The sequence below is a fragment of the Echeneis naucrates genome, chromosome 17, assembly GCF_900963305.1.
Source record: "Echeneis naucrates chromosome 17, fEcheNa1.1, whole genome shotgun sequence".
Lineage (NCBI taxonomy): Eukaryota > Metazoa > Chordata > Actinopteri > Carangiformes > Echeneidae > Echeneis > Echeneis naucrates.
The window spans coordinates 8,352,588-8,375,093 of record NC_042527.1 but is presented as its reverse complement, the minus strand read 5'-3'; the positions used below and the strand labels follow the sequence as shown (position 1 = coordinate 8,375,093).

General features: G+C 44.2%; 2 protein-coding genes across 4 annotated transcripts; one reads left to right on the top strand and one right to left on the bottom strand.

Annotated features, from left to right (window-relative positions):
* Positions 1–253: 253 nt before the first annotated feature.
* Positions 254–18,852, top strand: LOC115057265 (artemin-like). Of its 3 annotated transcripts, none has more exons than XM_029524253.1 (5): positions 254–344; positions 4,272–4,580; positions 15,939–16,009; positions 17,275–17,488; positions 17,699–18,852. In XM_029524253.1, the coding sequence occupies exons 2-5, from the start codon at positions 4,475–4,477 to the stop codon at positions 18,193–18,195; spliced, it is 888 nt and encodes a 295-aa protein (XP_029380113.1). In that variant the 5' UTR covers positions 254–344; positions 4,272–4,474; the 3' UTR covers positions 18,196–18,852. The 3 variants fall into 3 exon arrangements, with proteins under 3 accessions (XP_029380113.1, XP_029380112.1, XP_029380111.1); XM_029524252.1 differs by lacking the exon at positions 254–344 and adding an exon at positions 3,348–3,521; XM_029524251.1 differs by lacking the exon at positions 254–344 and adding an exon at positions 3,348–3,658.
* Positions 18,853–20,103: 1,251 nt separating this feature from the next.
* ptger4c (prostaglandin E receptor 4 (subtype EP4) c) lies at positions 20,104–22,280 on the bottom strand. Its single transcript, XM_029524250.1, has 2 exons — positions 21,408–22,280; positions 20,104–21,308 (listed from the first exon to the last, which is right to left on the bottom strand). Exons 1-2 carry the CDS (start codon positions 22,257–22,259, stop codon positions 20,781–20,783), a joined length of 1,380 nt encoding a protein of 459 aa, XP_029380110.1. The 5' UTR covers positions 22,260–22,280; the 3' UTR covers positions 20,104–20,780.
* Between the last annotated feature and the right edge of the window lie 226 nt (positions 22,281–22,506).

The following is a 22,506-nucleotide window of genomic DNA, read 5'->3' as shown; positions in this document are numbered from 1 at the left end:
CATAAACATGCCTGCACCTCCTCAGCTGATGGACCCTTTATTCTCTGCGACAGGCTCCCCGCCCCTCCTCCCCTCAGAAGGGCTGGAACAGAGGGGCCGCGACCTCCGAGTCCGAAGTTTAAACTCCTCATAAAAAGAGTTGGAATTGGGAGAGTGTTTACTTAATGCGAGGTCAACTGAAATGAGTGAAAACAACACTCCCCTTGCTGCACAGTGTCAGTCAACCTTTGTCCGGAGATGGGTCACACCTACAGGCCTGCCACATCCCTGGATCACCAGAGGAAGCTGGATGTCAACTATTCAGTCATTACTTCAGGATCATCAGTGAATATCATCAGAGAGTGGTATGACAACTCAAAATGTTTTCAAGAGTTGTTAAAAGGCAAGGTCCCTGTGATCGATGTTTCTGATTGGAAAAAGTCCAGACGTTGGTAGCCTTTACACTTCACTTGGTCATCTTCATGGTTTTTAGGATCAAACCTGAGTAGAGATACTTTTATCGGCTTTAACACCTGTGCAGCTGCTTTTTTTTATTTATTTTTTTTTTTTACTTTTTGTTCCTTTTGACTTTCATTGTTTTCATTCACCAAGAACATTTTTCATCCAAAAATATCAGAAAATAGTAATAACTGCCTGCAGAAATTCTCTAGAGGACAAGGTATCAGGGAGAGTTACTAGTTTTGTTTGAGTAAAAACTCAAGAGTTGATGTGGGGGGGAAAAAAAAAAAAAATACTGTCACGACAAAGTCCAGTGAGTGGCTGTTCAGGAGTTTTCACTAATTTCCCACAGTCCAAACAAGCTGCATTAAAAAGACCACCAATTGCTTTAAAAGAGCACCAGGTGCTATACATTTAAACTATAATTTTAATAATATAAATATGATTTTACTCTGGGTATGTTGGCATTTAGCTCACAGCCTCACAGAGTTGCGTGGCAGCAGACTCTTAGTCTCCTTGTTTCATAAATAATTCAAATCAGGAATTGATTTTCAAAATAGTCACTGTTAAATTTTTAATTATTATTCTTATCATTTCAGCTGTACTTCCTTCAGTTATGGAGGCCAACATGACGCTGTGTTTCTCCACCGCTCTCCTGTGGTCTCTTGGTGTGCTTATACATCCACATAACACCTCTAATCAGGCCATGTGCTGACACTTTGTTTTATCATTTGTTAGTATGAACAGTGATACAACAAACCTGGAGAGCGCCTAAAGGAATGCAGCTCTGATGAGGTCAAGATTACTGCAGATTTGTTTGTGTTATCTTCTTATTTTAGTGTGGAAACAGGTTGTTATTGGGTTCACTGTTAGGCTCTTCCAGCTACAGTACAACTTTTTTTGCACTGACTTGGCCTGGGGGCTTTGGACTGTGCGTTGGATGAAGGGAGTTCCCACTTGAAATATGAAAACAAACTTAAAGGCTGGAAGAGGCCCAAGAAAGAAATTCACCTTTGAATGGAGAGAGCACAAAGAGAGAGAGGAAGGGAAGGCAGTGACCTCTGTCTCCAGCAGAAACTGGAGAAACTTTGAATAAAAAATACCCCTTAACTGTCCTTCACATCTGGAACAGTCACTCTTCTCTATTCCTTTCTCCCTCTCCCGAGTATCACCACCCAAAATGCAAACCACCCGCCCTTTTCCCATCCGGTCCAAGACAGCTAAAACGGCCCCAACCAATAACCTATATCCATGGAAACAGGTGTACACATCCCACAGACAACAGTGAGTTGCATTTGGCAGGACACATATGATAAAGATCAAAAATCTGAAATGTTCAGTTAAATGAATGTTCTCATAAGTTCAGTTTTATACACTTAAAGGAAATGAAAAATTCCAGAACAACCATCGTGGTCCTGCAGCTTTTGCCAAAGACAAAACCTGTGTGTGCGTGCGTGTGCGCCCATCGTTTGAAGATATATGTGCTTGTATGGGGTTTAACTGTGGGTGTGCAAACAGCGCCATGCTACAAATCCCTCTCACAAAGCCAAACAAGTTCATCACCGCCGCGCTCTGTGATAGATGATGTAGACGCACGTCTGAAATCGTACACATTCCTAATTTTGTGGTGCCCTCTGCTGAATCTCTGCCACCCGCCTGCTGACTTATAGTTTACACTGTCGTTTATTTTATGTACTGTCTCAGCCTGGGGGTTATTATCTTTTGAAGTGGTGTATTGTCTGACAGCACAATCATTTTGATGTGTGTGGTAATGTTTCAACGATTTAAAAAGGTGTGACTTTTGGGTAATATTTTTTTATACATATATCAAATATTGGATGCTTGTGAATCTCTCTCTGTCCTTTTGTTACTGAGCTCATCCTCATTATCTGACATTACATTCCTGCATGTCATGCACCTCAGCTGTGTGCATTGTTGCCTTGTTGGTCTCTGCTATAAATAGCACCATGAGAGACCAGGATCCTCCCTGCATTTGTCTCTGCCTCGGTGCAGAAAGTGGGCCTTTGTGCCCTTCAGGCCTCAGTGTTTGTCCTGCAGGGAGTGCCTCAGCTGGAGGACCTTTCCTTGTGTTGGTGGGGGGGGGAGGTAGCAGCAAGCTGGGGTGTGTGGTGTGTCCATCCGTCAGGCCTGTGAGAGCAGGTGATACAGTCTGCTGAAGAGGCCGAGGCAGGACTGACTGAACAAACACATAAAACAGGCTGGCAAACATCTAGGAGTGTGTGCACAGACAGAAGGCCAGGTGTGTGCACTCAATCATGCATGTGTGCGTGGTGGGTTTCTTTAAGTGGCCCACTGAGCCCACAGACCCCACAGTCCACGGGCCCGGGGGGTCAGGAGGCCTGGGCCTCAGCTTCTCACTGCTAACATTACTCCTCCGAAAAACAAGAGGGCGGAAGGAGAGTCCAAACTACTACAAAGACTCAGTGACAAGCGGAATGACTGCAGAGACCGCGCAGAAATGCAAAAAAAGACTGTGACACTTTGTGTGTCTGTGAGCGGAATATAATGGCACACTGATCAATCGGTGGGTGTAGAACCTGAAGGACAGATGTCACTTCTTCCACAAATGCTCCATGGCCGCCCTCTGTGACACCCCCCCCCCCCTCCTCCCTCCCAGCGGAGGAACAAAAACGACATCTGAGCTCAGTGGATGGGGTAGAGGAATCACTGCACTTTGTGGAGCGGCCACCGCTCCAGTTTCACAGAGCCTCTGACAGGCGGAGCGGCGCGTTGTTTTTACGCGTAGCCTCCAGGGCGGTGTAGACATTGTTCAGTAGCTGTGTGGTAGACTCCTGAGAAGACACCGGATCAGGACAGTCCCTGATAACCTGGATACCGATACCTGAGTCCAAAGTAGGAGAGCCGTCTTTGGAGAGAGGCGCCCGTTTGGAGAGCAGACTGCAGCTGCGTAAAGACGCGATGTATAGAGGTGGACTCCTAATGTCCCACAAACACATTTTATCCGTTTTCTCAGTTTGGACTCCGCGTTCCGGTCTGCTGAAGATCTACTGACACGCCAAAGAAGAGAAAACAAGGCGTCACAAACGGCATTGGCAGCGCAGGTACTCTCCTTGGAGCTTTTTGATAATGCGTCGACCTTGACTTCACTTTAAAGAGACTCAGGACGTGTTGGGAGAAATTTGGCGCGGTGTTATTTACTCTTTAAGCACACAGGCTGTTTGGAGGCAAGACCGAACAGGTTAGTGGAGGTAAGGAGAGGGGAGCCATGCCTGAAAAACTGGCTCCATTTCATTAATCGATGCCTGGATGTGAGTCAACACGAGTGGCAGATTGAGAACACGCATTTCTGACTGTTTGGCCGCCCTCCTCTGTTTGTGTCATCCCAAACAAATGCCCCCCTGCTTAGATCTTATATAGGCACCAGTCAGCTTTAAAGTTTAGGAGCTGAATTTCTCTGCAGGCTGCAATAAAGGTCCAGCTTAACGTGTCATTTTCTCTGCGTTTCTGCTTTAAAACAGTCAGTAAAAGCACGTCTCAGAAAGCTGCACTTGTTTTCACAAGCGTTTTGACCTTTTCCGATATTTAACTTTTTCTGTAAACAAGTCTGTTGAAACAAGATGACTAATACAGTAACCCGACGGCCGCTCTTATAAAACACTTGCCTCGGGAAATCTGAGAAAAAGAAAAATGCGGGGAATGATCTTCACACATCCTCTGCTGGCATTTCGCTGCAACTTTAAAGACACTGTAAACAACTTTAGGATGATTCTTTTTTCTTTTTCCTTTTTTTTTTTTTTTTGGCTCAGGTCAACAGTCTCCGCTCACTATTCACCTTCTCTGTTCTTGTTCAGGCAGCCGTGACAGGACACCGGCCAGACGACAGAAAAGGATTTTGGACGCCCAAGAAAAGGGGGGACGCAGAAGAAAGAAAGTGCAAGGAGGCTCCTCTCGCGTTGAAGTTGAGCCACTTTTTAGATGGATTCTTTATGTTTGCTTCAGCGTCAGGGGAGTCAGACTGCTGCGAACACGGTGCCGTGACAGTGAGGAGGAAAACATGGCCCATCGACGCGCATGGACGGCCAAAGACATGAGGCGCAGCAGCGGTTCTCCTCTCCGCTCCGGCGCGCTCCTGGATGCGGAGAGAGCGCACAGGACGGCAGGTAAGGCTTCTCCACACGCGTCCACAAACAACTCCGTGATCATTCAGAGGAATATTATTGGATGCTTGCTCTGTGCTGCTGCCTTTGAGCTCTTGTGTTTGCTTTGACAACACCGTTTGATGTTTGGTTTCTTTTCACATTAGCGGCTTTTTTAGTGAACTCCACAGCTCCACAGCTCCCTGCACGCACCTGCCAGCTGTTTGGAGGCTCCTCTGGCTCTCCGGGTCAGTGTGATCCAGTGTTGGGTTTCATTTGGTGTTTATTGGCAGTGTTTGGCTTGAGGATGGTGAGGGTTTGTTCTCTGTTTTATTTAGAAACATTTTGCAATTTATGGTCTGTAATGTTTACAAGGTGTGAGAGGGTGATTCTGAGAGAAATCAAATGCGATATTCTGTGTGTGTGTGATACAGAGAGAGAGAGCTCTTATTGCTGAGGGGGAAACAGTGGCAGTCAGGAAGTCTTCTAGTGTGACCCTTCTCTGTGGTGGGCTGCAAATCTAAATATCAAAGTACTTGTCTTACACGCACACACACACACACACACACACACAGCTGCATCAATTTCCCTTCTCTCCAGAGACTCTGAGGGCATCAGGAAGTCTTTTAAGCTTCAGGTGTTTTGACGAGCTTGAAGTCAAGCTTGTTTCTTTTCATTGTCAGATGGAGCGGTGTTGATGGCCTCGGCCTGCGGAGCTGGTGGCAGCGATGCTGTTCGGGATCATTTTTCATCATTTTCACCAGTTTTCCCTCCTCACACTCACAGTCTGAGCTGTGCGAGTTGTGTCCATTCAGAGATGCAGAAAAAATCACAGAATGTGTCAATGAGTCACACATTAGTATATGAACTGTCATACTTGCTCTCTGACTCAGTGACCCACTGACTCACACATGAATACAGGCGAGGCTCTGTTGGAGGCCTCAGACGTTTCCAGTCGGATCTTGCTTTGGTCTTTTTATCTTGATTTTCTTTATCTCCCCCTTTCTTTTCAAAGCTGTTGTATTTGATGATTTTTTGTGTTGGAGAGCTTGGGCATCACCTGAGACATGTCACACATCCTCAGCAGCCGCCCCCCACTCAATGCCTGTAAAATGTGTGAAAACGTGCCGTGAAACAATCTTGTTTTTCTTTGCTCGTGTCTCTTAAAAACTCAGGTTTGTCCTTAGGCCAAACATGAGAGTATCACCTCTGCTTCAGGCATCTCACACTCCCCTGTCATGCTGCCACGGCTTTCACTTCCTCCAGTCAAAGGTCACAAGGTCAGCGGCTCCTCTGAGGGTCAGGTACTGTGGGCCAGCATGTCCTCTTTACCAGCAGCCTCCTGATGTGTGGTCTGGTTTGTTTTAACTAGCATGTGGCTTTACAAGAGCTAGCGTGCCGTTTGTTGGTGTTCTGGGTTTAACTCTTTCTTGCTCTGATGCTGCTTTGTGTTGCTCCTCAAGCTCACAGACAGTAAGTTAAACACTCTTTATTAATAGAACCAATTCATTTATCCTTCGTATTACTCGTGTATGGAGCCATTCTCGTAAGTGCAGTTGCAGCTGTCAGGGCTATAAACAGGATTTAACAGTTTGCGTTCTACCCCCAGTGGTTTTCATTACTCCAGGTTTTTGGAAGCAGAGACTAATATTTCAAATATTAGTATAATGTTTTTCATTTTGGCTGTTGTTTCATTTTCACAATCAAGGTTTGATAAGGCCTCCCAGAGAGTCGTTATAATCACATTTGCCAAGAAAAACACTTCACCATACAACCAAGGAGAATAAATTAGATAAAAAGCTGAACGGGAATAAATATGGAGAATCATTTGTAGCCCAGTAAATCAGGATCTTTCATCGAAGAACTTGTCTTCCTAAAAAATAAATAAATAATTGTAGAAATTAGAAATTCTCGATTTTCATGGTTAACATTCTTGGTTTAGGCTGAGTTGACTGCACATCACATATGTAAGTTCACATAATATTTCTTTGATGTGGAAACATTACACCGAAAACAAAGAAAAAAAAAAAAAAAAACGGAAATGAAAGGAGACATATTTAGCTGCAACTCACTTATATCACTTTATCACTTTATTTTACTCCAAGCATGAGAAAGGGACCATCTCATCCATGGTTCGAAAAATATAAAGTATTCCTGGAAATGTAAAGCTTAATATTGTCATGTTTCATTTATATTATCTACCAAAACCTTAAGTTGTGGTAATTCATTTATTTCTTTTAAGTCACTCTTTGAAAAATAGGCTGGTACTAAATGTGCATGTTCGCTGTAATTTGTAGGCTGAACTTGATCTGGACTTTTTCCATCCAGTAGGCCATGTGTGTTATAATAAGGGTAATGTGTTTTCAGTTGATAAGCCTGGATTATGAAAAATGTCACGAACAATGCAGTCAGCATTTATCAAGTTGTCTTCTTACATGGCGGATTTCTTTTCTGCTGGCCACGTGTCCCTTAAAAAAATTTCAGTGTTCGGTTTCATGATCTGATAACGAAAATTTAAGTAAATGCGTCAGTCTCGCAGGCCACACATTTTATTGTATCTCATTTTTGTATATTTTGTATATTCTTTTCCAAAAGAGTGATAAAACAAAAACAAATCAACAACAACAAAAAAAAAAAAAAAAATGTATATGACAAAAGGTTGAAAGTACGGCCGGGTCAGTGGACACTCAGGTGTTATGCATAAAAACACATCATCAAGCACAGTGACAGCAGCAACTTAAACCTTTTTGCTCCTTCCATCAAAACATTGATCCAATGAAATATTCGACCCACAATCTTTTGACTTTAGTGGAGATGTGTCATTAAAAGATGGATGTGTGCTCCGTGCAGGGAGCCTTGTCTTCAGCTGTGTCTCAGCCTCGGTGTGTAACGTTACTCTGGCTGTTTTGTCCCAGCACTAATGGAGAGCGTGTACTGAGAGAGATTGATTATGCAACCTGAAGTGCCGCAGGGCAACTTCAATCTGGAAGTGCTTAAAGTACGCAGCGAACCACAGTGATTCCTTCAGGGCAAATTGAAGGAGGCATGATCTGACAAAAAGGAATTTCAATTTGTTAGATGTATTCTTTCAGACAAATGCTTCCCATGCAACTTCTGTTTTCTGGGTCCTTGCTTTTGTAGCAGTGGACAATCTTGTGTAAGTAGACTAGGGGAATTATTTCTTTCTCTGATCTTGAATTGTTTTGTTGTTGTTGAGCACTTTGACTTATTCAAGTTCAAACAACTTAAATTATTTAGAACAAAGCAGCAGTTAATACTTTTGGAGCCGCTGATGAAACATAAAGCTAACTCCTGTCCTTATCGCAAAATCTCCCTCCTTAAAACAACTTTTTCTCAAAATACAGAAGAATGTTAACTGGTCCAGCACAATGTTTGTGTCTGTGAGAGTGTTTTTTGATACAATAAGCTGTATTACTCTGAAATTAGCGGGTCAGATTCATTAATCATAGACTGTGGGGGCTGCTTTGAACCATCAGACCAGGTCATTAAAGTCAGCCTGTCTGGGGCGCGAGCGGGTGACACGGAAACACTTTGGAGAGCGCTGGTCCGCCCAGACGCAAGACACACTTTTAATGGCCAATGTGTGTGAGAGTGTGTGTGTACGGGTTGTGAGTGTGCATTTGTGTGAGATGGCCACTTGTCAGAGTGTTACTCTCTGGCTCAGTGTGGGCTTAATTTGGAGAAATAACAACATGAGATGGGAGCAAGAAAAGGTCACAAAGGACGGGGCTGGTGGGTCGGTGACAGATTTCAGAGCGTGTGTGGCTTTTTATGAAGGTGGAGGGTTCTATGTGCTCATCTGTGTGTACAAAGCCATGTTTTTGGCATTAATGTCACCATATAGAGTGAAAGCAGAGAGACGCTGGCAGAGAAACTAAGAGATGTTTCGTGTTAAATTGAGTGTGTGTTTGTGTGTGCGTCCTCTATCTTTTCCTCTTCAGCCCTCTCGCTCCTTTCCCTGTGTTCTTTCTGCGGCCTTTTAAGCACTGCTGTCTTCACAAACACCGGAAAATGAAACCCTACCCTCTGATCATCGCTCCAACACAGCTAAAATGTGTTCCCATTTAAGGTGAGGCTCACCCAAGCACTCTCTGTGTGGCTTCCCTTTTAAAACCAACTTAATCAGGCAGGAATTTGGGTTATTAGGGTCAGGGACACTGGGAAGCTGCCTGGGTGAGAAACAAAGTGAAGGACAGAAGGTAAGGACACAGATGTGTCACATCAGCAGGCTGTCCTGGGGTAAACAGGCCCAGAGCTGCGGATGATGTGTGTCCCATCCGATTTACCTGATCGGGTCACAAGGCGCTTGCATTATGGGTTTCTATGAAGGTAATTAGTGCTAACTGAACATAAGCTAAACTTTTCAGTGACCCCGCACCCTTAATCTTGTAGAGGCCGTTGTACATCAGGGAGGCCGCAGCTGATGTGGGAAATCCTGCAGGAGCCTTACAGCGCTAGGAAAAAAAAAACAAAACATTTTCTTCTGAAAACAGGACCAACAAGGTAACGAACCCAAGCAACCAGGCAATAATACTAATTTTAAATCTGCAACCAGTGACATGCTGGGAAAACATGTGGCCACAAATCCATTTGGAAAAAAGTGAATCCATTATTCACTCTGAAATTTCACTCAGCTCTGTTTTTTGTTCACCGGCTCCTCAAGGAAATATTCTTGTGTTTAGCTGCTAAACGCTACAATATGTTCCCCAGCTAGATGCTAGCTGTGTCTGATGTTAGGTGCTGAGTCGGTAGAGTACAGTGAGTTTATCAGAGTTTTTTCTGACTGAAAACAGCTGCCGTTTGATGATTGTTGAGAATTAAACAAAACAGCGAAAATTTGTAAAAAGACACTAAGTCTGGCGTTGGGGGGGCGCAACAGCCTAGTTCACACTTTATTTATAAAAATATTTATTAGTGCATTTTTAAACCAAATGCCAGAGCTTGTTAAACGTATTACTCAGCTGACAGCTGGAGGTTTTTACTGTACAATAAGAAGTGATTATTCATACTTTAGGTTGCTCTCAGTTTTGGTTTTACCTTTGTAAAACAATTTATTGCTTCCATCTCTTGACTTTATTTTCTTGGGCTTTCATAAATATCTGAAGTTACAGTGAGTGACAAAACGACAGGCAGAATTGCAAAAAGAAATTGTGTGACTTTACTTAAGCTTTAATTGTTGTTTACCCTGTATTATATTACATCTCCCTGTTCTTATTGTTCATTACAAATCAATAGATGTTGACATTCACCACTTAGGTGTGTTTTGTTTTTTTTTTTTTTCTTTCCACATTTCCTCCCCACTGTTTAGTTATTAAACCACAAGTGGGAAAGTGAAAGTTTTTTTCCAATGAAATGGAAGCCGTGGACCTGATTGATGGGAACTGTGACAAGAACCGTGAGAAAGCAGAGATCCTGGCAAGCGTTGGCAAGTGCACCAACCACCAACAATAACAGCAATTATTTGTCACATTTACCACAGGAGGATGAGCGCATGCAGAGGACATACGAACTCCATTTGCATATCTGAAACCTGTTAACTGGAACCACAGAAGGAGTGTCTGAGACTCCAGGCAGCAAAATCTAAATATTATGAATTAATTATTAATTCTAAGTGGAAGTTTACTCCTGCATACATCATGTCAGGGACTTTCATTTTACGCTCTTGGCTCCTTTTGGATATATATCTGTTCATTTCCTCTCTCGTGCCCACTAATGCAGTCTCAGTTTCGGTGCCTTTGGTAGTTGATGACCGAAGCTCTTTGTGCGTTTTCGTAATAATGCCATCAGGACTGCACCTCGAGGTTAATGTGCTGGTCGTGGATGACATTTCTACATCCCGTGAAAGCTTGCACTTCATTGTGCTTGTTGTGACCCACTGATCCCAGCACTTTGACGGCCTGCAGCATTTGGCAACTTGAACCTGCACATGTGAGGGCGTTAATCCAGAACCTCTCCTCTTCAAACACATTGTTCTCCAGTAAACGTCCTTCACTTATTCCACTGAAGAACCATTAGACACGTTTCTCTGTGCCTCTCTTTGGTGTAGAAACCAGGCTCCAGGGTCAACCAGATAAATCACAAATTACTCAGGTTTGTCATCAGGAAAGCAATAAGTTTTCCTCTAATAGGGTCTTCTAATGAGGTCCAGGTTGTACAATCTAACCCCTCAGGCAAAGCTTGAAAGAGATCCAGCTTTCTTCCCACAACAGTTAACCCTGCACAAGCTGATAACCGGCAAAACAAACACCATAATACTGAAGACGTAACTTGATCATATTGATTAGTTTAAGGAAGCAGTTGCCTATTTTATACAAGCAGCAGATGAATTACATCAGCGTCATTGCTCTTCAATGGCCACATTACTGATCAGATTGTAAACAGTCTCTGTTTTCAATGAGTTTCCACTGAAAACAACCACCTGCTGTAGCTGACAAGTGGTCCAGGCACGTGATTTCTTTCACCTTCTTTGTTTTCTTTGCATTCACCGCAACTTTGTTTTGAGTGGACTTAAACTTCTAATTTCATATGTCAGTTAAGTTGTTCTGCACAGACCAGGACAAAAGAGTTTACATTTTTATGAGTTTAGACAAAAGAACAAGACGTCGGAGTAACTGCAACCAGTATATCTCAGCCCGTTCCTGACAGATTTTCCCTCTCAGTGTGAAAGACTCTCAGTCGCCTCCAGGTTCACATGTTGTCAGTGGTTTGATAAAATTTCCTGGTGGGAGAGACACAGGGAGAGGGGAGGTCATACAGATCCACTCCACTCTTCGCCACCCTCCTCCAGGCTCTGTAGTGTCCACACCTCTGATTACCCTGGCCCCCTGTGTGTGTGTGTGTGTGTGTGTGTGTGTGTGTTAGAGTATGTGAGAAATTGAGGAAGCTGGGGTGTATGCATGTGCTTTTTTGTAGAAGAAAAGGATTATAGAAAGGAACCAAAAGAATGACTCTGGGGCACCAGACTGTGTCCACATATGTGTGTGTGTGTGTGTGTGTTTCGAGGGGGGTTATGTTGGGGGCTTACCTACCTATCTGAACTGAGGCATGGGACCTGCTATCTGTTTCTCATTCCAGCAGCACTCTGTGGTTTTCCAGCAGTGACAGGCCTCAGAGTGGAAACTGGCACTAACAGGCAATTACATCCTGCCTGCCTGCCAAGGATTATGGGATTACAGCCTGGCTGGGCTTCAGTCTGCGCTATCTTTCTGCATTCTCATTTTGTCGTTCCCTCTCTTCCCGGTGTTCACCTTGTCTCTGCTTCTAGGCTTCTACCATTCAGCGGTTCAATTATCTTTTTCTCATTTGCCTTCCCCCTAGACAATAAGTTGCTCTCTATTTTTAATTCTTGTCACGCTTATCATGTGATTCTTTTTTTTTTTTTTTCCTGTCTTATTCACTCTATCGCTCCTCCTCTAGCATTTTCTCCTTCAACACTGTGCCTGCCTCGCATACTTAAGACATGCTGTCATTAGCTGACGAAGAGTGAAATTGGTTTAGTCAGAATGGGGTGGATATCTCATTTAGAGAAAGAGACACTGAAAGTTTATGAAACATTAAATGAAGCATGATTAAAATAAGAAACTCGGGGAGGAGAGGAGGAAAAGAGGAAGTGTAGTAACACATGACTTCTTACCACCATATTCTTTTCAGGTAAAGTATTTTGCAAAGTTTGTTCCACTTTAATTTTCTTGCATCTGTTGATTCCGATGAAGCCAAAATCATTTAGCCAGTGTGAATTTGGCCCAGCATTACAGCCTCAAGCCCCTGGAGTGACACATTGAAAAGGTATAAAACTGTCAGCAGAATGCTAAAGCAAGATTAAAGTTCCATAGCCAGTTCTCAGTCTGCTCTGGATGCAGACGTGCAGAGCTGTGGGGCCCGTGCACACACAGGAGATATCAGCAGGACCTGATTTTGCGATGTCTGGTAGTGATCAGACTGCCCTTCTTGTGTTCTGCCTCTCTCCCCTGCATCTCCTCTTACAACGCAGGTGTGTTTTATTGAACCAGCGGTGATTTACTGTACTCTTGTTTTTCTCCTTGCTCCTGCAGTTGGGTCCCGTGTTAGTGACAGGTTAAAGCTGGAGGTCACAATGATTTGTGCGCATGCATGCACTTACGGTGGAGAGCAGAGTGCGTCTCTATTAGGAGTTCATTATCAGAGAGCTCTGGCTTTTTTCGTTCGGTTTTCTGGTGGCTCTGTGGGCAAAGCTCAAGTCTGAGGGTGTAATACTTTTCAGTGGGCACACATTAATCAGAAACACAATTACGTCATATTGCTCTCGTTCCTTTCAGTGTCTCTGTTGGAAACAGCAATTATAATAATCTTAATGACAGCTTTTAAGGTCTGACTCCAAATGTTTAGACTTCACATAAAACACTTTTACATCTGTTTTTAGGTGAAGTTGCTGTTTCATGCCCAAAAGATCCCAACATTTCTATGGCATTGTAATTTTAGTGTGGTGTGAAGCCAAAATAACTCACTCAGGTCGTCATTCAGTGAAGAGTTCACAGTGTTCGGCTTTCAGGTTGAATATCCATAACGACAAAGGTAGTAAGATGAATGTACAAATGCTGGCCATAATACATTAAAACTCTTAATAATTGTACTGCTGTCCGATCAATATACATATTCTCTGTGCTGGCAGACTCCGTTTTGTAAATATGCTCAGAAAACAGATTTCACATTTGTCCTTTCAGAACACTTAAGCAGTATTTTGAAAACCAATTCACAACATTGGGATAAGCTTGGGTAATACAAACCTACTTGCTTCGCGGGCTTCCTTCAGGAGGGTTTACTCACTGAACTAACTGGGAACAACAACGGAAGTCCAGAACACCAACAGTCGAAATAGAAGGTGACAAGAAGTCTGCTTTCCCTGCTGCAGACATGCAGCTTGACAAACCAAAGACTTTAATCAGCCAAACAAGGAGGAAACAGATGCTCACCTTTCTAAACACACACCCAAATGTGCTCATGCAGTATTGAATGTGAAACTGTACATACACACATCAGTAGGTCTGTGTCAGTCTGGAGCTCCTCAGGACAGTGTCCTGCTCCTTCTTTTAATCTTCTCTCCAAACGTCGACTCCCCTACCCACCTCATCCCCTGAAAAGGCTGCGGGCATCGACCTGTAAACAGCTCCAGAGTGCCGGAGTGAAATGAACCAGCAGATCGGCCCAAGTAGACTCCCTGCTTGCTGATCTAAAAGGGGCTAAACACTCCCAGCTGTTGTATTAGTGGCTCAGAATGGCACCTCTCCTGAGACCCAGCTAGGATCTGTAGCCCTCTGTCCCTCCTCAGAGGCAAAAGTCAGTGCAATTTGGTTTTAGGTTGCAGCCGTTAGTCTGTCTGTCTGTCTGAGTTATGCTCAGTCTCTCTCTCCCCATCTTCTCATTCCTGCTCTCCCCTCTCAGCGTCTGGAACTTCACTTTCTCTTGAATGGATCACTACAGCTGGAACAATGCGCGATTGCATAAATGGATCAACAGGTCTTATCGTGAGCTGCGGTCCTGAACATTTTGTCACTCTTCCATCCCATTGCACAGACAAAACCTCTGGGATTGCTTCTGACTGTTAAAAAACATGGAAATCTACAAATGCATGAACAGAGCACGCCTGAATACATTTTATGGACATGCCCGTCGCTGTATTTCAGTGCCAATGTTATTCAAAGCCTCTTAGAGGTGATGGATGTTTCAAAGATGTTGCAGGAATGTGTAGGCTGAAGGCGGTTTCAGCTGACTAACTTGGTTGCACAGTATTATACAAAGGAAAAAAAAAAAGTGAAAGAGGACGATGCGGGCCAAAACACAAACAAAGTTGTTATATTTTCACAGAAATGAGATGAAAGTGCGTTAGCTGGGGTTTCTGCACTGATTAGTCTGTTATACCACAACCAACATGTCAGTTTAGTCACTCAGTCATACTGAACAAGCATCTACTTTTCCAATGTAATGGTTTGCTACTTTAGTCTGTTCTGGATTATAAATGCAATACACAGGGACGAGAAGTCAAATTTAACATCTGCAAATCCATAAAAGCTGAGCGAACCCCAGCTGCTCAGGAAGATCCTGTGCTATAATCAAAAACTCCACAACAGCATCTGTTGGACCCTGACAATGTTTTTTTAAACTGCTGTTTCCCAGATAAATCCTGTTATCATCATACATATGTATTCCCTTTTGGACTAACAAGTCAAGCCATTTGAGGATATATTGTGCTCTGAAAATTTGCAATGATGGAATTTATGTGTGTGTCTACTAAATCTTTCCTATTTCTCTTCTGATTTACGGAATCTTTTTTGTTAGTTATACCTGTAAAAAAAAAAAAAACCCTTCAATTTAAGGAATCGTGATAAATGGTGAGGCGCCCCAGGACAAAAGAATTAATGAGAAACTCATCAGAACATCAAAAGATTAGAGATTTTTTTCACACCACTGGGAGTAATGCCATTTCTATTGATGGTATTTAAAAGGTTTTTAGTCACTATAATAATTCCCCTTCTCCCCAGTCCCACTGCAAAGGAAGGACCGCTGAGCAATCCCAGTCTTCTAGCATGATATGAGGTCTTTTGGTCAGTCGGTCTGGACTGAAATACCTCAGCTACTAAAATGATTCCTTGGACAGATGTTAATACTAACAGGAGAATTTTTCCCACTGACTTCCCTAAAAGCAGCGCAGAACTGATCCAGGATAGATTAAGTTCCTACCTCTGAGTACGTGATGTTCCAACATCAACTCACCTTCACATTTAGGGGGCTACAAAAGGAACTGGATGACCTAACTCTATGGGCGCTCACCCCACATGCAGCCCGATCCTCCACCCTGCACGTAGTATATATAAACATCTGCATCTGCGACAATCCTCATCACCTGTCCTTCATCTCTGTGGTTTTTGCCCGGGACCTCCGTGAAGTGCTCCCGCTATGCCTGGTTCCCCCTGCTTGTACCTCTACCACAGGAATAACCCCGAAGAATGCCTTTGACAAGTGTATCTCAGATAGGGCCTTTTGTTGCTGGACGGGGGCTGTTTGCATGGATGTATGAACCCGACATGCCAACACTGGCCACACTAGCTGGCTGCAAACACTGGTCCTTTACTGAAGCAACAACAAACAAGCTGTCCTCATGCATTGAAGACGTGATTAATGTGATATGTCGGCTTGCTCAGGGGCCTGTGGGGTTTTTGTTTTTTTACAATATCGGGACAATTGTGAACGTATGGACATCATATCGCCCGCATGTTGTGCCTTTAGTTTATGTTACCCTTTTCAAAGGCAGTTCTGGTCGGAGAAAAGCTGACAGAGTGAAGGCTTGTTCTTGGTCTTACATTCCACTCTCCCTCCTTTTCTCTCCAGGTGGGACCAGATGGAGGGCTCGATGGAAGGATAGACAGGAGATTACCTCCACGATCTCAGCAAGGGCCAAGGTTTGTCAGAAAGAGACGTCACTGCCAAAAAACAAGTGAAACTTTTCCCTCTCTCCGCTTTTTCTTCCTCTTCTTTCACCTCTACTCTCTCTCTCACTTGTCTTTTTGCCATCACTTTGCCATTCACTGTACAGGCCACTATAAACCAGAGGATGACTTCTGTGTAGGTATAAATTGTTAATGAAATCCATCCCCTCAAGGTTCAGGCCTGAGCTTTCCATAAAACCATCTCAGCACCGGAGCTTCATCACTAAATTATAGGCTAGTGGACAGAAAGAAAGTAAAGTTATTTGACTTAAGTATTACTGAAGCATTAGTGAGATCACCATGGATGAAATGGGCTTAAGACAGATCCTTGAAAGAGATCTGTGGATCTTATGTGCGACAACTTGGTTTTATTTTTAAGTACAGTAAAGTCGTAAGAAATGCTCCAATAAGGCATCATGATTGTTACCATTTAATATAACTATGTGACTAAACATCCAGTTACTGCTGCGTTGACCATTGCTTCTTTGGAAATAAGTTTACCAGAAGAAATGTAGGCCAGTGTCACCTCTTTTCTGCAGGCAACTGAGAGGGTTCAGTTCATCATCTGAAATCTGTATAGTTTTTGAGAAATGTGTGTGTTTGCTTTCTTGCTGAGTGTTAGATGAGACGCTTGATATCATCCCTTATGTTGGTACTCTAAATATGAAGGTTCAGCCAGCCAGTTATCTAATCCAAGCATAAAGCCCGAGAACACCAGGCAGTCACCCTGGTTTGCTGAAAGCTGCTAAATGAGGAATTATACAGAAATAATAAGAAGTTGCTGATTATTCACCCAACCCTCTGCTGTTAGGTGAATATTCTTTCTGCTGGATTTGGGAGTTGGTAACTCTTTCCAAACAGGGCCATCATATAAACTTGATGATGATATTAGTTTGTGGACACAGAGAGAACACTAAATTCAATATATAAGAATATCTTCAAATCTTTCTTTGTTTTTTTTTTTATTTTGCCAGATCTGCTATAATAAAACGTGGTTGCCTTTAAAATGGAGGAGATTTTACATTTCAGAAAATTACGGTTTAGTTTTTGATTCTTTTTTTGGATTACTGCAGAAAGTTCAGCATCTGTTTAAATTCACACGTTACAAGTGATCCTCAGTGTTTCAGGGTTTCTTGGGTGTTCAGTATAAACTGTAAGTATTCAGAATGGAGCTGCAGGATTTAACAGGAGTCTGAATGAAAACCTAAATATTCACACGTCTTATCTGTGTCCCGTAGGTGCTGCTCTGGGTTCTCCTTTCTCTTCTGCCTCAAGTGGAAGGAGCTCATATGAGGGCTGGCTCTGCTGGCCTGGGATTAGAGTCAGGCCAGGCTGTGGGTCTGCTGGGAAGCCAGGAGGAACGAGAGCTTCCTGTGACGTTGCCAGAGCTGGTAGAGGACGAGGAGCAGGAAGATGGCAGTGACCCTTACTCCACTTGGCACGCTCTTTATGGTACTGAGGCTCTTATAACAGAGTAATTGACAGCACGTCTGCTTCAGAAAAGAAAGAGGGCAGGTGGCTTGGGATCCAGGCTACATTTCATTTAAAAGTTATTTTAAGTTAAAGGTTGGAGTGAAATTTTGAGATTGGGCTAAATATTTTTCAAATCCTGACGTTCACTACAACTCTTTGTTTAAAACTCCTTCCTGTTCTCCATTTCAGATCCATCTGTAATGGACGAGACTGATGACCATCCCAGTAGTCACTGGGCTGGGCGTTCGCCGCGCTCCTCTGACCCAACAGAACCTCAACCCAAGGGATCACAGAAGAAAAAGAAGAAGAGGAAAGAAAAGCAGGAAAGGGAAGAGACAGGGAAAAGAGATAAAAAGGGTAAAGGTAAAAACCGGCAGCCAAAGCAGAGCAGCAGGGACTGCCGTGTAGAAAAGAGAGAGATGAAGGTTCGGGACCTGGGTCTGGGTTTTGACTCCGATGAGATTGTCCTCTTTAAGTTTTGTGTTGGCTCCTGCCAGTCTTCAAGGACAAATTACGACCTCGCACTGAAGACCCTGCTGGAAAATGGGTCATTTCCTCGGCACAAGGTCAGCAGCCACCCCTGCTGTCGGCCCGACCGGTACGAGTCGGTTTCCTTCATGGACGCTCAGACAACATGGAGGACCATTCAGTCTTTATCTGCTGCCAGCTGCATGTGTATGGGCTGAAGACATGACCGAAGGAGAGTGCGGCGAGATCGGATGTCACCTGTACTGACCAGCGAGGAGTCGAAAGGCCTGGATGTGAGAAACAACCGGGGGGCGGGGTCTGTCATTCACACAGACCAGAGGAAATCATGGACGCCAGTTTGGGCTTCCTGTGGAGCTTCTCCAGTTGAGGAGGAAGAGATCTGGGTGCAGCTGGATTAGTAAAGGCGAAGGTCAAAATCAGAGACTGAGGGGGAGGTCATCAGGGAATCACAGTCTGGATATATAGTTACATCATAAAAGGATAAACTGATTTTAAATGAATAACTGGCAGCAAATGCAAGAAACAGCAGACCAGCTATTATTCATAGAGGAGACTTTTTATGTGAACAGAACTGTTTTGATTTGACATGGGTGAGACCTGAAGGCTGGAGTTCACCAGACAAAAGAAAAGGCACAGTTAAAGGACTGACACTGTGCCGAGGATCCGCCTGCAGCTGAAAAGCCTTGTATGAAGTTCATTGTTTATCTCAGCGAAGCCAGATCCTAACAAGTTCAATACCGTGTTTTTCAAAGACAGACAGACAGACAGACAAACAGTCAGACTGTCAGACAGACAGACATTCAGACAGACATACCTACAGACAGACAGACAGGCAGTCAGACAGACAGTCAGACAGACAGACAGACAAACAGTCAGACTGTCAGACAGACAGACATTCAGACAGACATACCTACAGACAGACAGACAGGCAGTCAGACTGACAGTCAGTCAGAAAGACAGACAGACCTACAGTCAGACAGACAGGCAGTCAGACTGACAGACAAACAAAGAGGGACATTACATTTAATCGTTTCTGTGATCAAATGAACTCAGCCAAATAGATGCCATGCATCGTCATGTATTACTGTATAAAAGTAAAATATATTTATTTCTGATAAATTATTTATTTATTATAGCTTCATATGAGAGCTGTTTTTATGAACACCATATTGTAGATAAATATCTATTTATTGCCAAGATTTAGATTTCATGTTGACAGTTATTTCCACGCACATAAAATACATTATTTTTTATTTTTAAGGTGCTGATTTTCACATTTATTAAATGCCTCATGAAGCTGATCAAACCAGCTGACTATAGAGATTGGATGCAGTTACCATTTCTGAAGTCATTTCAGTGATTTTATAAGATAACAACATTATCCAGGGTTAGGGTTATGGAGATTTCTCCATAAGTTTCATCCCGGGGGAACATTTTTTAAATCCAAACAAATCAGACACAAACTGACTGGCATTAAAATAATGTGGCATGAATTATGAACAAATTTCCTCAAGAACATCTTGCATGCTTGAGGGCCCCATCTTTAGTTCTGTGGTGCACTGAGTAATGACATCAGCTTTTCCACAGCATAAAGGAGACAGAAATTTAGTTTTACATCTAGAATGTATGTACAGCAAGCAAGTGAAACATTTATACTACAGGACCTCAATGTTTCTGTTTTCGAACTGGTCGCATGATTTAATTTAGTATGTCACACTATTATTATTATTATTATTATAAATCTTCCTTTATTTTTGTATGGTATTATCCTGTAAGGGAATAAAGTGGCTTTGTTCCGTTTTTTTACATATATACAACGTGTTATCACTGGTTTCTTGACATACTGGGTTTCACAGTGACGCTCAGGAAGACTTTCACTGACCATCTTCTTTTCCGAGCTCAATTTCCTGAGGATTCTTTGTGATGGAGCGCCACCTGCTGGAGTAGAATAAACCCCAGCTGGCCCTGAGGGAGGGGAGGCTCTCCTGCCCCCTTTCTGTTAGCTGTAAAAAAGTCTCACTCCTGTTGGACCAGCAAACCAGGTAAAGCCCAGTGTCATTTTATTTCTCTGCACAGACCAACAACACATCCAGCAAGTACCACAACTCACACAGGTTCGACAGTAACAATGTGTGTTTTTCAAAAAGAAAGATGATATATTCATTTTTACAGCCGAACACATCACAACATTGCATGTACATGTTCAATATAAAAGAAAAAAACTTTGACAAGGTGCAATTTTACATTCCCTGCACTCTTTAATGGCGCAGAGTAAATTAGCAGCATGAAGATACAAAACTTTGAAAGGCAAAAACAGAATGAATAATAATTTATTGTGAATGGCACTTCACAATGGATTTATAGAGTGTATTGAACTCTTAGAGTAACACTCATTTGTACCCACGGGGTATGATGATATTCAGCATAAACCTCCATGTTTGCAAATGGTTACCACAGTTTCATCTTCCAGTCTCTAATATGTGAGCTGTGAGCTGCTCAGCAGAGGTTTGATTCCACCACAAACAGTGATATCTACAGACATACCAGCGCGCCGTTCAATGCCCAACAGGTTTATTGCAAACATTCATAGAGACAAAGTGGACAGCTAGTTTAAGAAGGCTGACATGAAAAATGTGAAACTGGATGTGGCGTTTGTGTGTGTAAACCTACAGAGGGTTGTATTAAAACGTGTTTGCTGACTTTGAAAAAAGAAGTTTTGCGCTAAACTCGTACTGGCAGGTAACAGTGGTCCATCTCAGGCGTTTGGCTGGAGCTCGGCGTGCTAAACGTGCAGGTAGCAATGTCCGCTCAGCGGCGTTGTGCTGCGTCCTGTGGAAGACGTGGCCGCCCCCGGATGTTTGGAGTCCGCCACCCCTTCATCCTCCACCGTTAGCATCGCGGTCGCCTCGACGCTGAACGGGTGGAAGTTGGCCCTGGCGATGTCGTACTCCCAAGCCTGCCTCATTGCAAAATCTGCAAAAGATTTGTTCCGGTTGGAGACCTCGAGCTCAACTCCGTTCTTGTAGCTGGCCGTGCGTATGGACGCGTAACTGGTGTCGATGCTGTGTGAGGATGGAGGGGTGTGCTGACCGATGTTGGCTCTTCCGCCGTCCTTAACGCGAGCCGCCGCCCTCTTCAGCCTCTCGCAGCCCTTCAGCAGCAGATTTTTCCGGCACAGGATGTACACCCAGGGGTCCAGTATAGGGTTGAATGAAGCGAAGCGGATCGCCAGCAGGTCGCTCCGGTAGTCCGGCTTCCCCCCGGCGGAGATGTAGGCGGGGCCATACAGTTGGTTGACGAAGATCCGCACCTGTCAGGTAGAAACACACGGACAGATGATGTCTAAAGGATATTTTCATGCCAAATAACATAGACGTCCCTGTTACATCGAACAACCTGTCATCCTCACCACTAGCGGGATGGAGCAGATCAGGAAAACGATGGTCATCAAGATCAGCAGCCAGAACATCTGGATCTCCGCCGCAGACGTGACCGATGGCAGCCGGGGGAAAAGGCGACGGGAGGCCGCCTGCTCGCACAGCTCGGTCCTGACAATCCCTGTTCTCTGGTTCATCCCCACCAGAGACCTGCACACCGCCAGGTTGCACAAAACGGTGACCGCGATCAGCACCAGCATCACCCCGCCGTACAGGAAGGAGTAGCAGGCTCCCAGTGGATCCATGGCCCTCCAGTTTAAAAAGCACCAAGTGCCAGGAAAGTGCTTGACGTGCTGCCCGAAGCCAAAACTGGGCATGATGCACAGCACGATGTTGGCGAGGTAGGTGACCAGCAGGACAAAGCGCGCCATGGTCCGGTCAATGTGCTGGGAGTAGAAGTAGGCATGGTTTATGGCCAGGTATCGCTCCACAGCCATGGCGCACAGGATGGACGTCCCGGCCGACCCGAAGAAGAGCATGGAGAAGGAGAAGAAGTGGCACAGCAGCGCTCCCCCCGGCCAGCGGCTGGCCACGTACGTGGCGATCACCACCGGGCTGGTGAAGCATGTGCCCAGCAGGTCCGTGATGGCCATCCCGCAGACCAGAGTGTAGAAAGTGGTCTCCTTCTGCTCTTTCTTAGAGATGCACAGCACCACAATGGCGATGAGGTTCCCCAGGACTCCCACGGCGAACATCGTGGCCGAGGTGACCAGAGACTTGGACTCCAGCCGGAGTGAACTGCGGTTGTGGCCGAGAGGGAGAGCAGACAGCGGCTGAGAAACATTCGCGTCCAGCTCGTCAAACGCGAGAGTGCTGTTGAGCATCGTTGACAGCGGAAGCGCGGAAACTTTCTGTGAGGTTTAGAAAACTTGCTCATGAATCAAAGAGCTTTACTCAAAGAAAATCATCATCGGTGGTCGAAGTACATCCTGATTCTGACTGAGTGAAGTGAGGCATACTGAAGATGTGCGCCCACATGGAGGTGTGTGCCTGGCTGTGTTTACCCCGGTCGGTGCTGCGGGGTTTTTAAGCTGCCTGCTGATGTCAGGGCGGTGACGTGCGGGCTGGGAG

Excerpts from the sequence above, each read along its gene's own strand:
- ptger4c (XM_029524250.1), bottom strand. The coding sequence starts at position 22,259 with ATGCTCAACAGCACTCTCGCGTTTGACGAGCTGGACGCGAATGTTTCT. Across the intron at positions 21,309-21,407 it reads TCTGCTCCATCCCGCTAGTG|GTGCGGATCTTCGTCAACCA; the intron begins GTGAGGATGACA and ends TCTACCTGACAG.
- LOC115057265 (XM_029524253.1), top strand. The coding sequence starts at position 4,475 with ATGGCCCATCGACGCGCATGGACGGCCAAAGACATGAGGCGCAGCAGC. Across the intron at positions 4,581-15,938 it reads GAGAGCGCACAGGACGGCAG|GTGGGACCAGATGGAGGGCT; the intron begins GTAAGGCTTCTC and ends TTTTCTCTCCAG. Across the intron at positions 16,010-17,274 it reads CGATCTCAGCAAGGGCCAAG|GTGCTGCTCTGGGTTCTCCT; the intron begins GTTTGTCAGAAA and ends TGTGTCCCGTAG.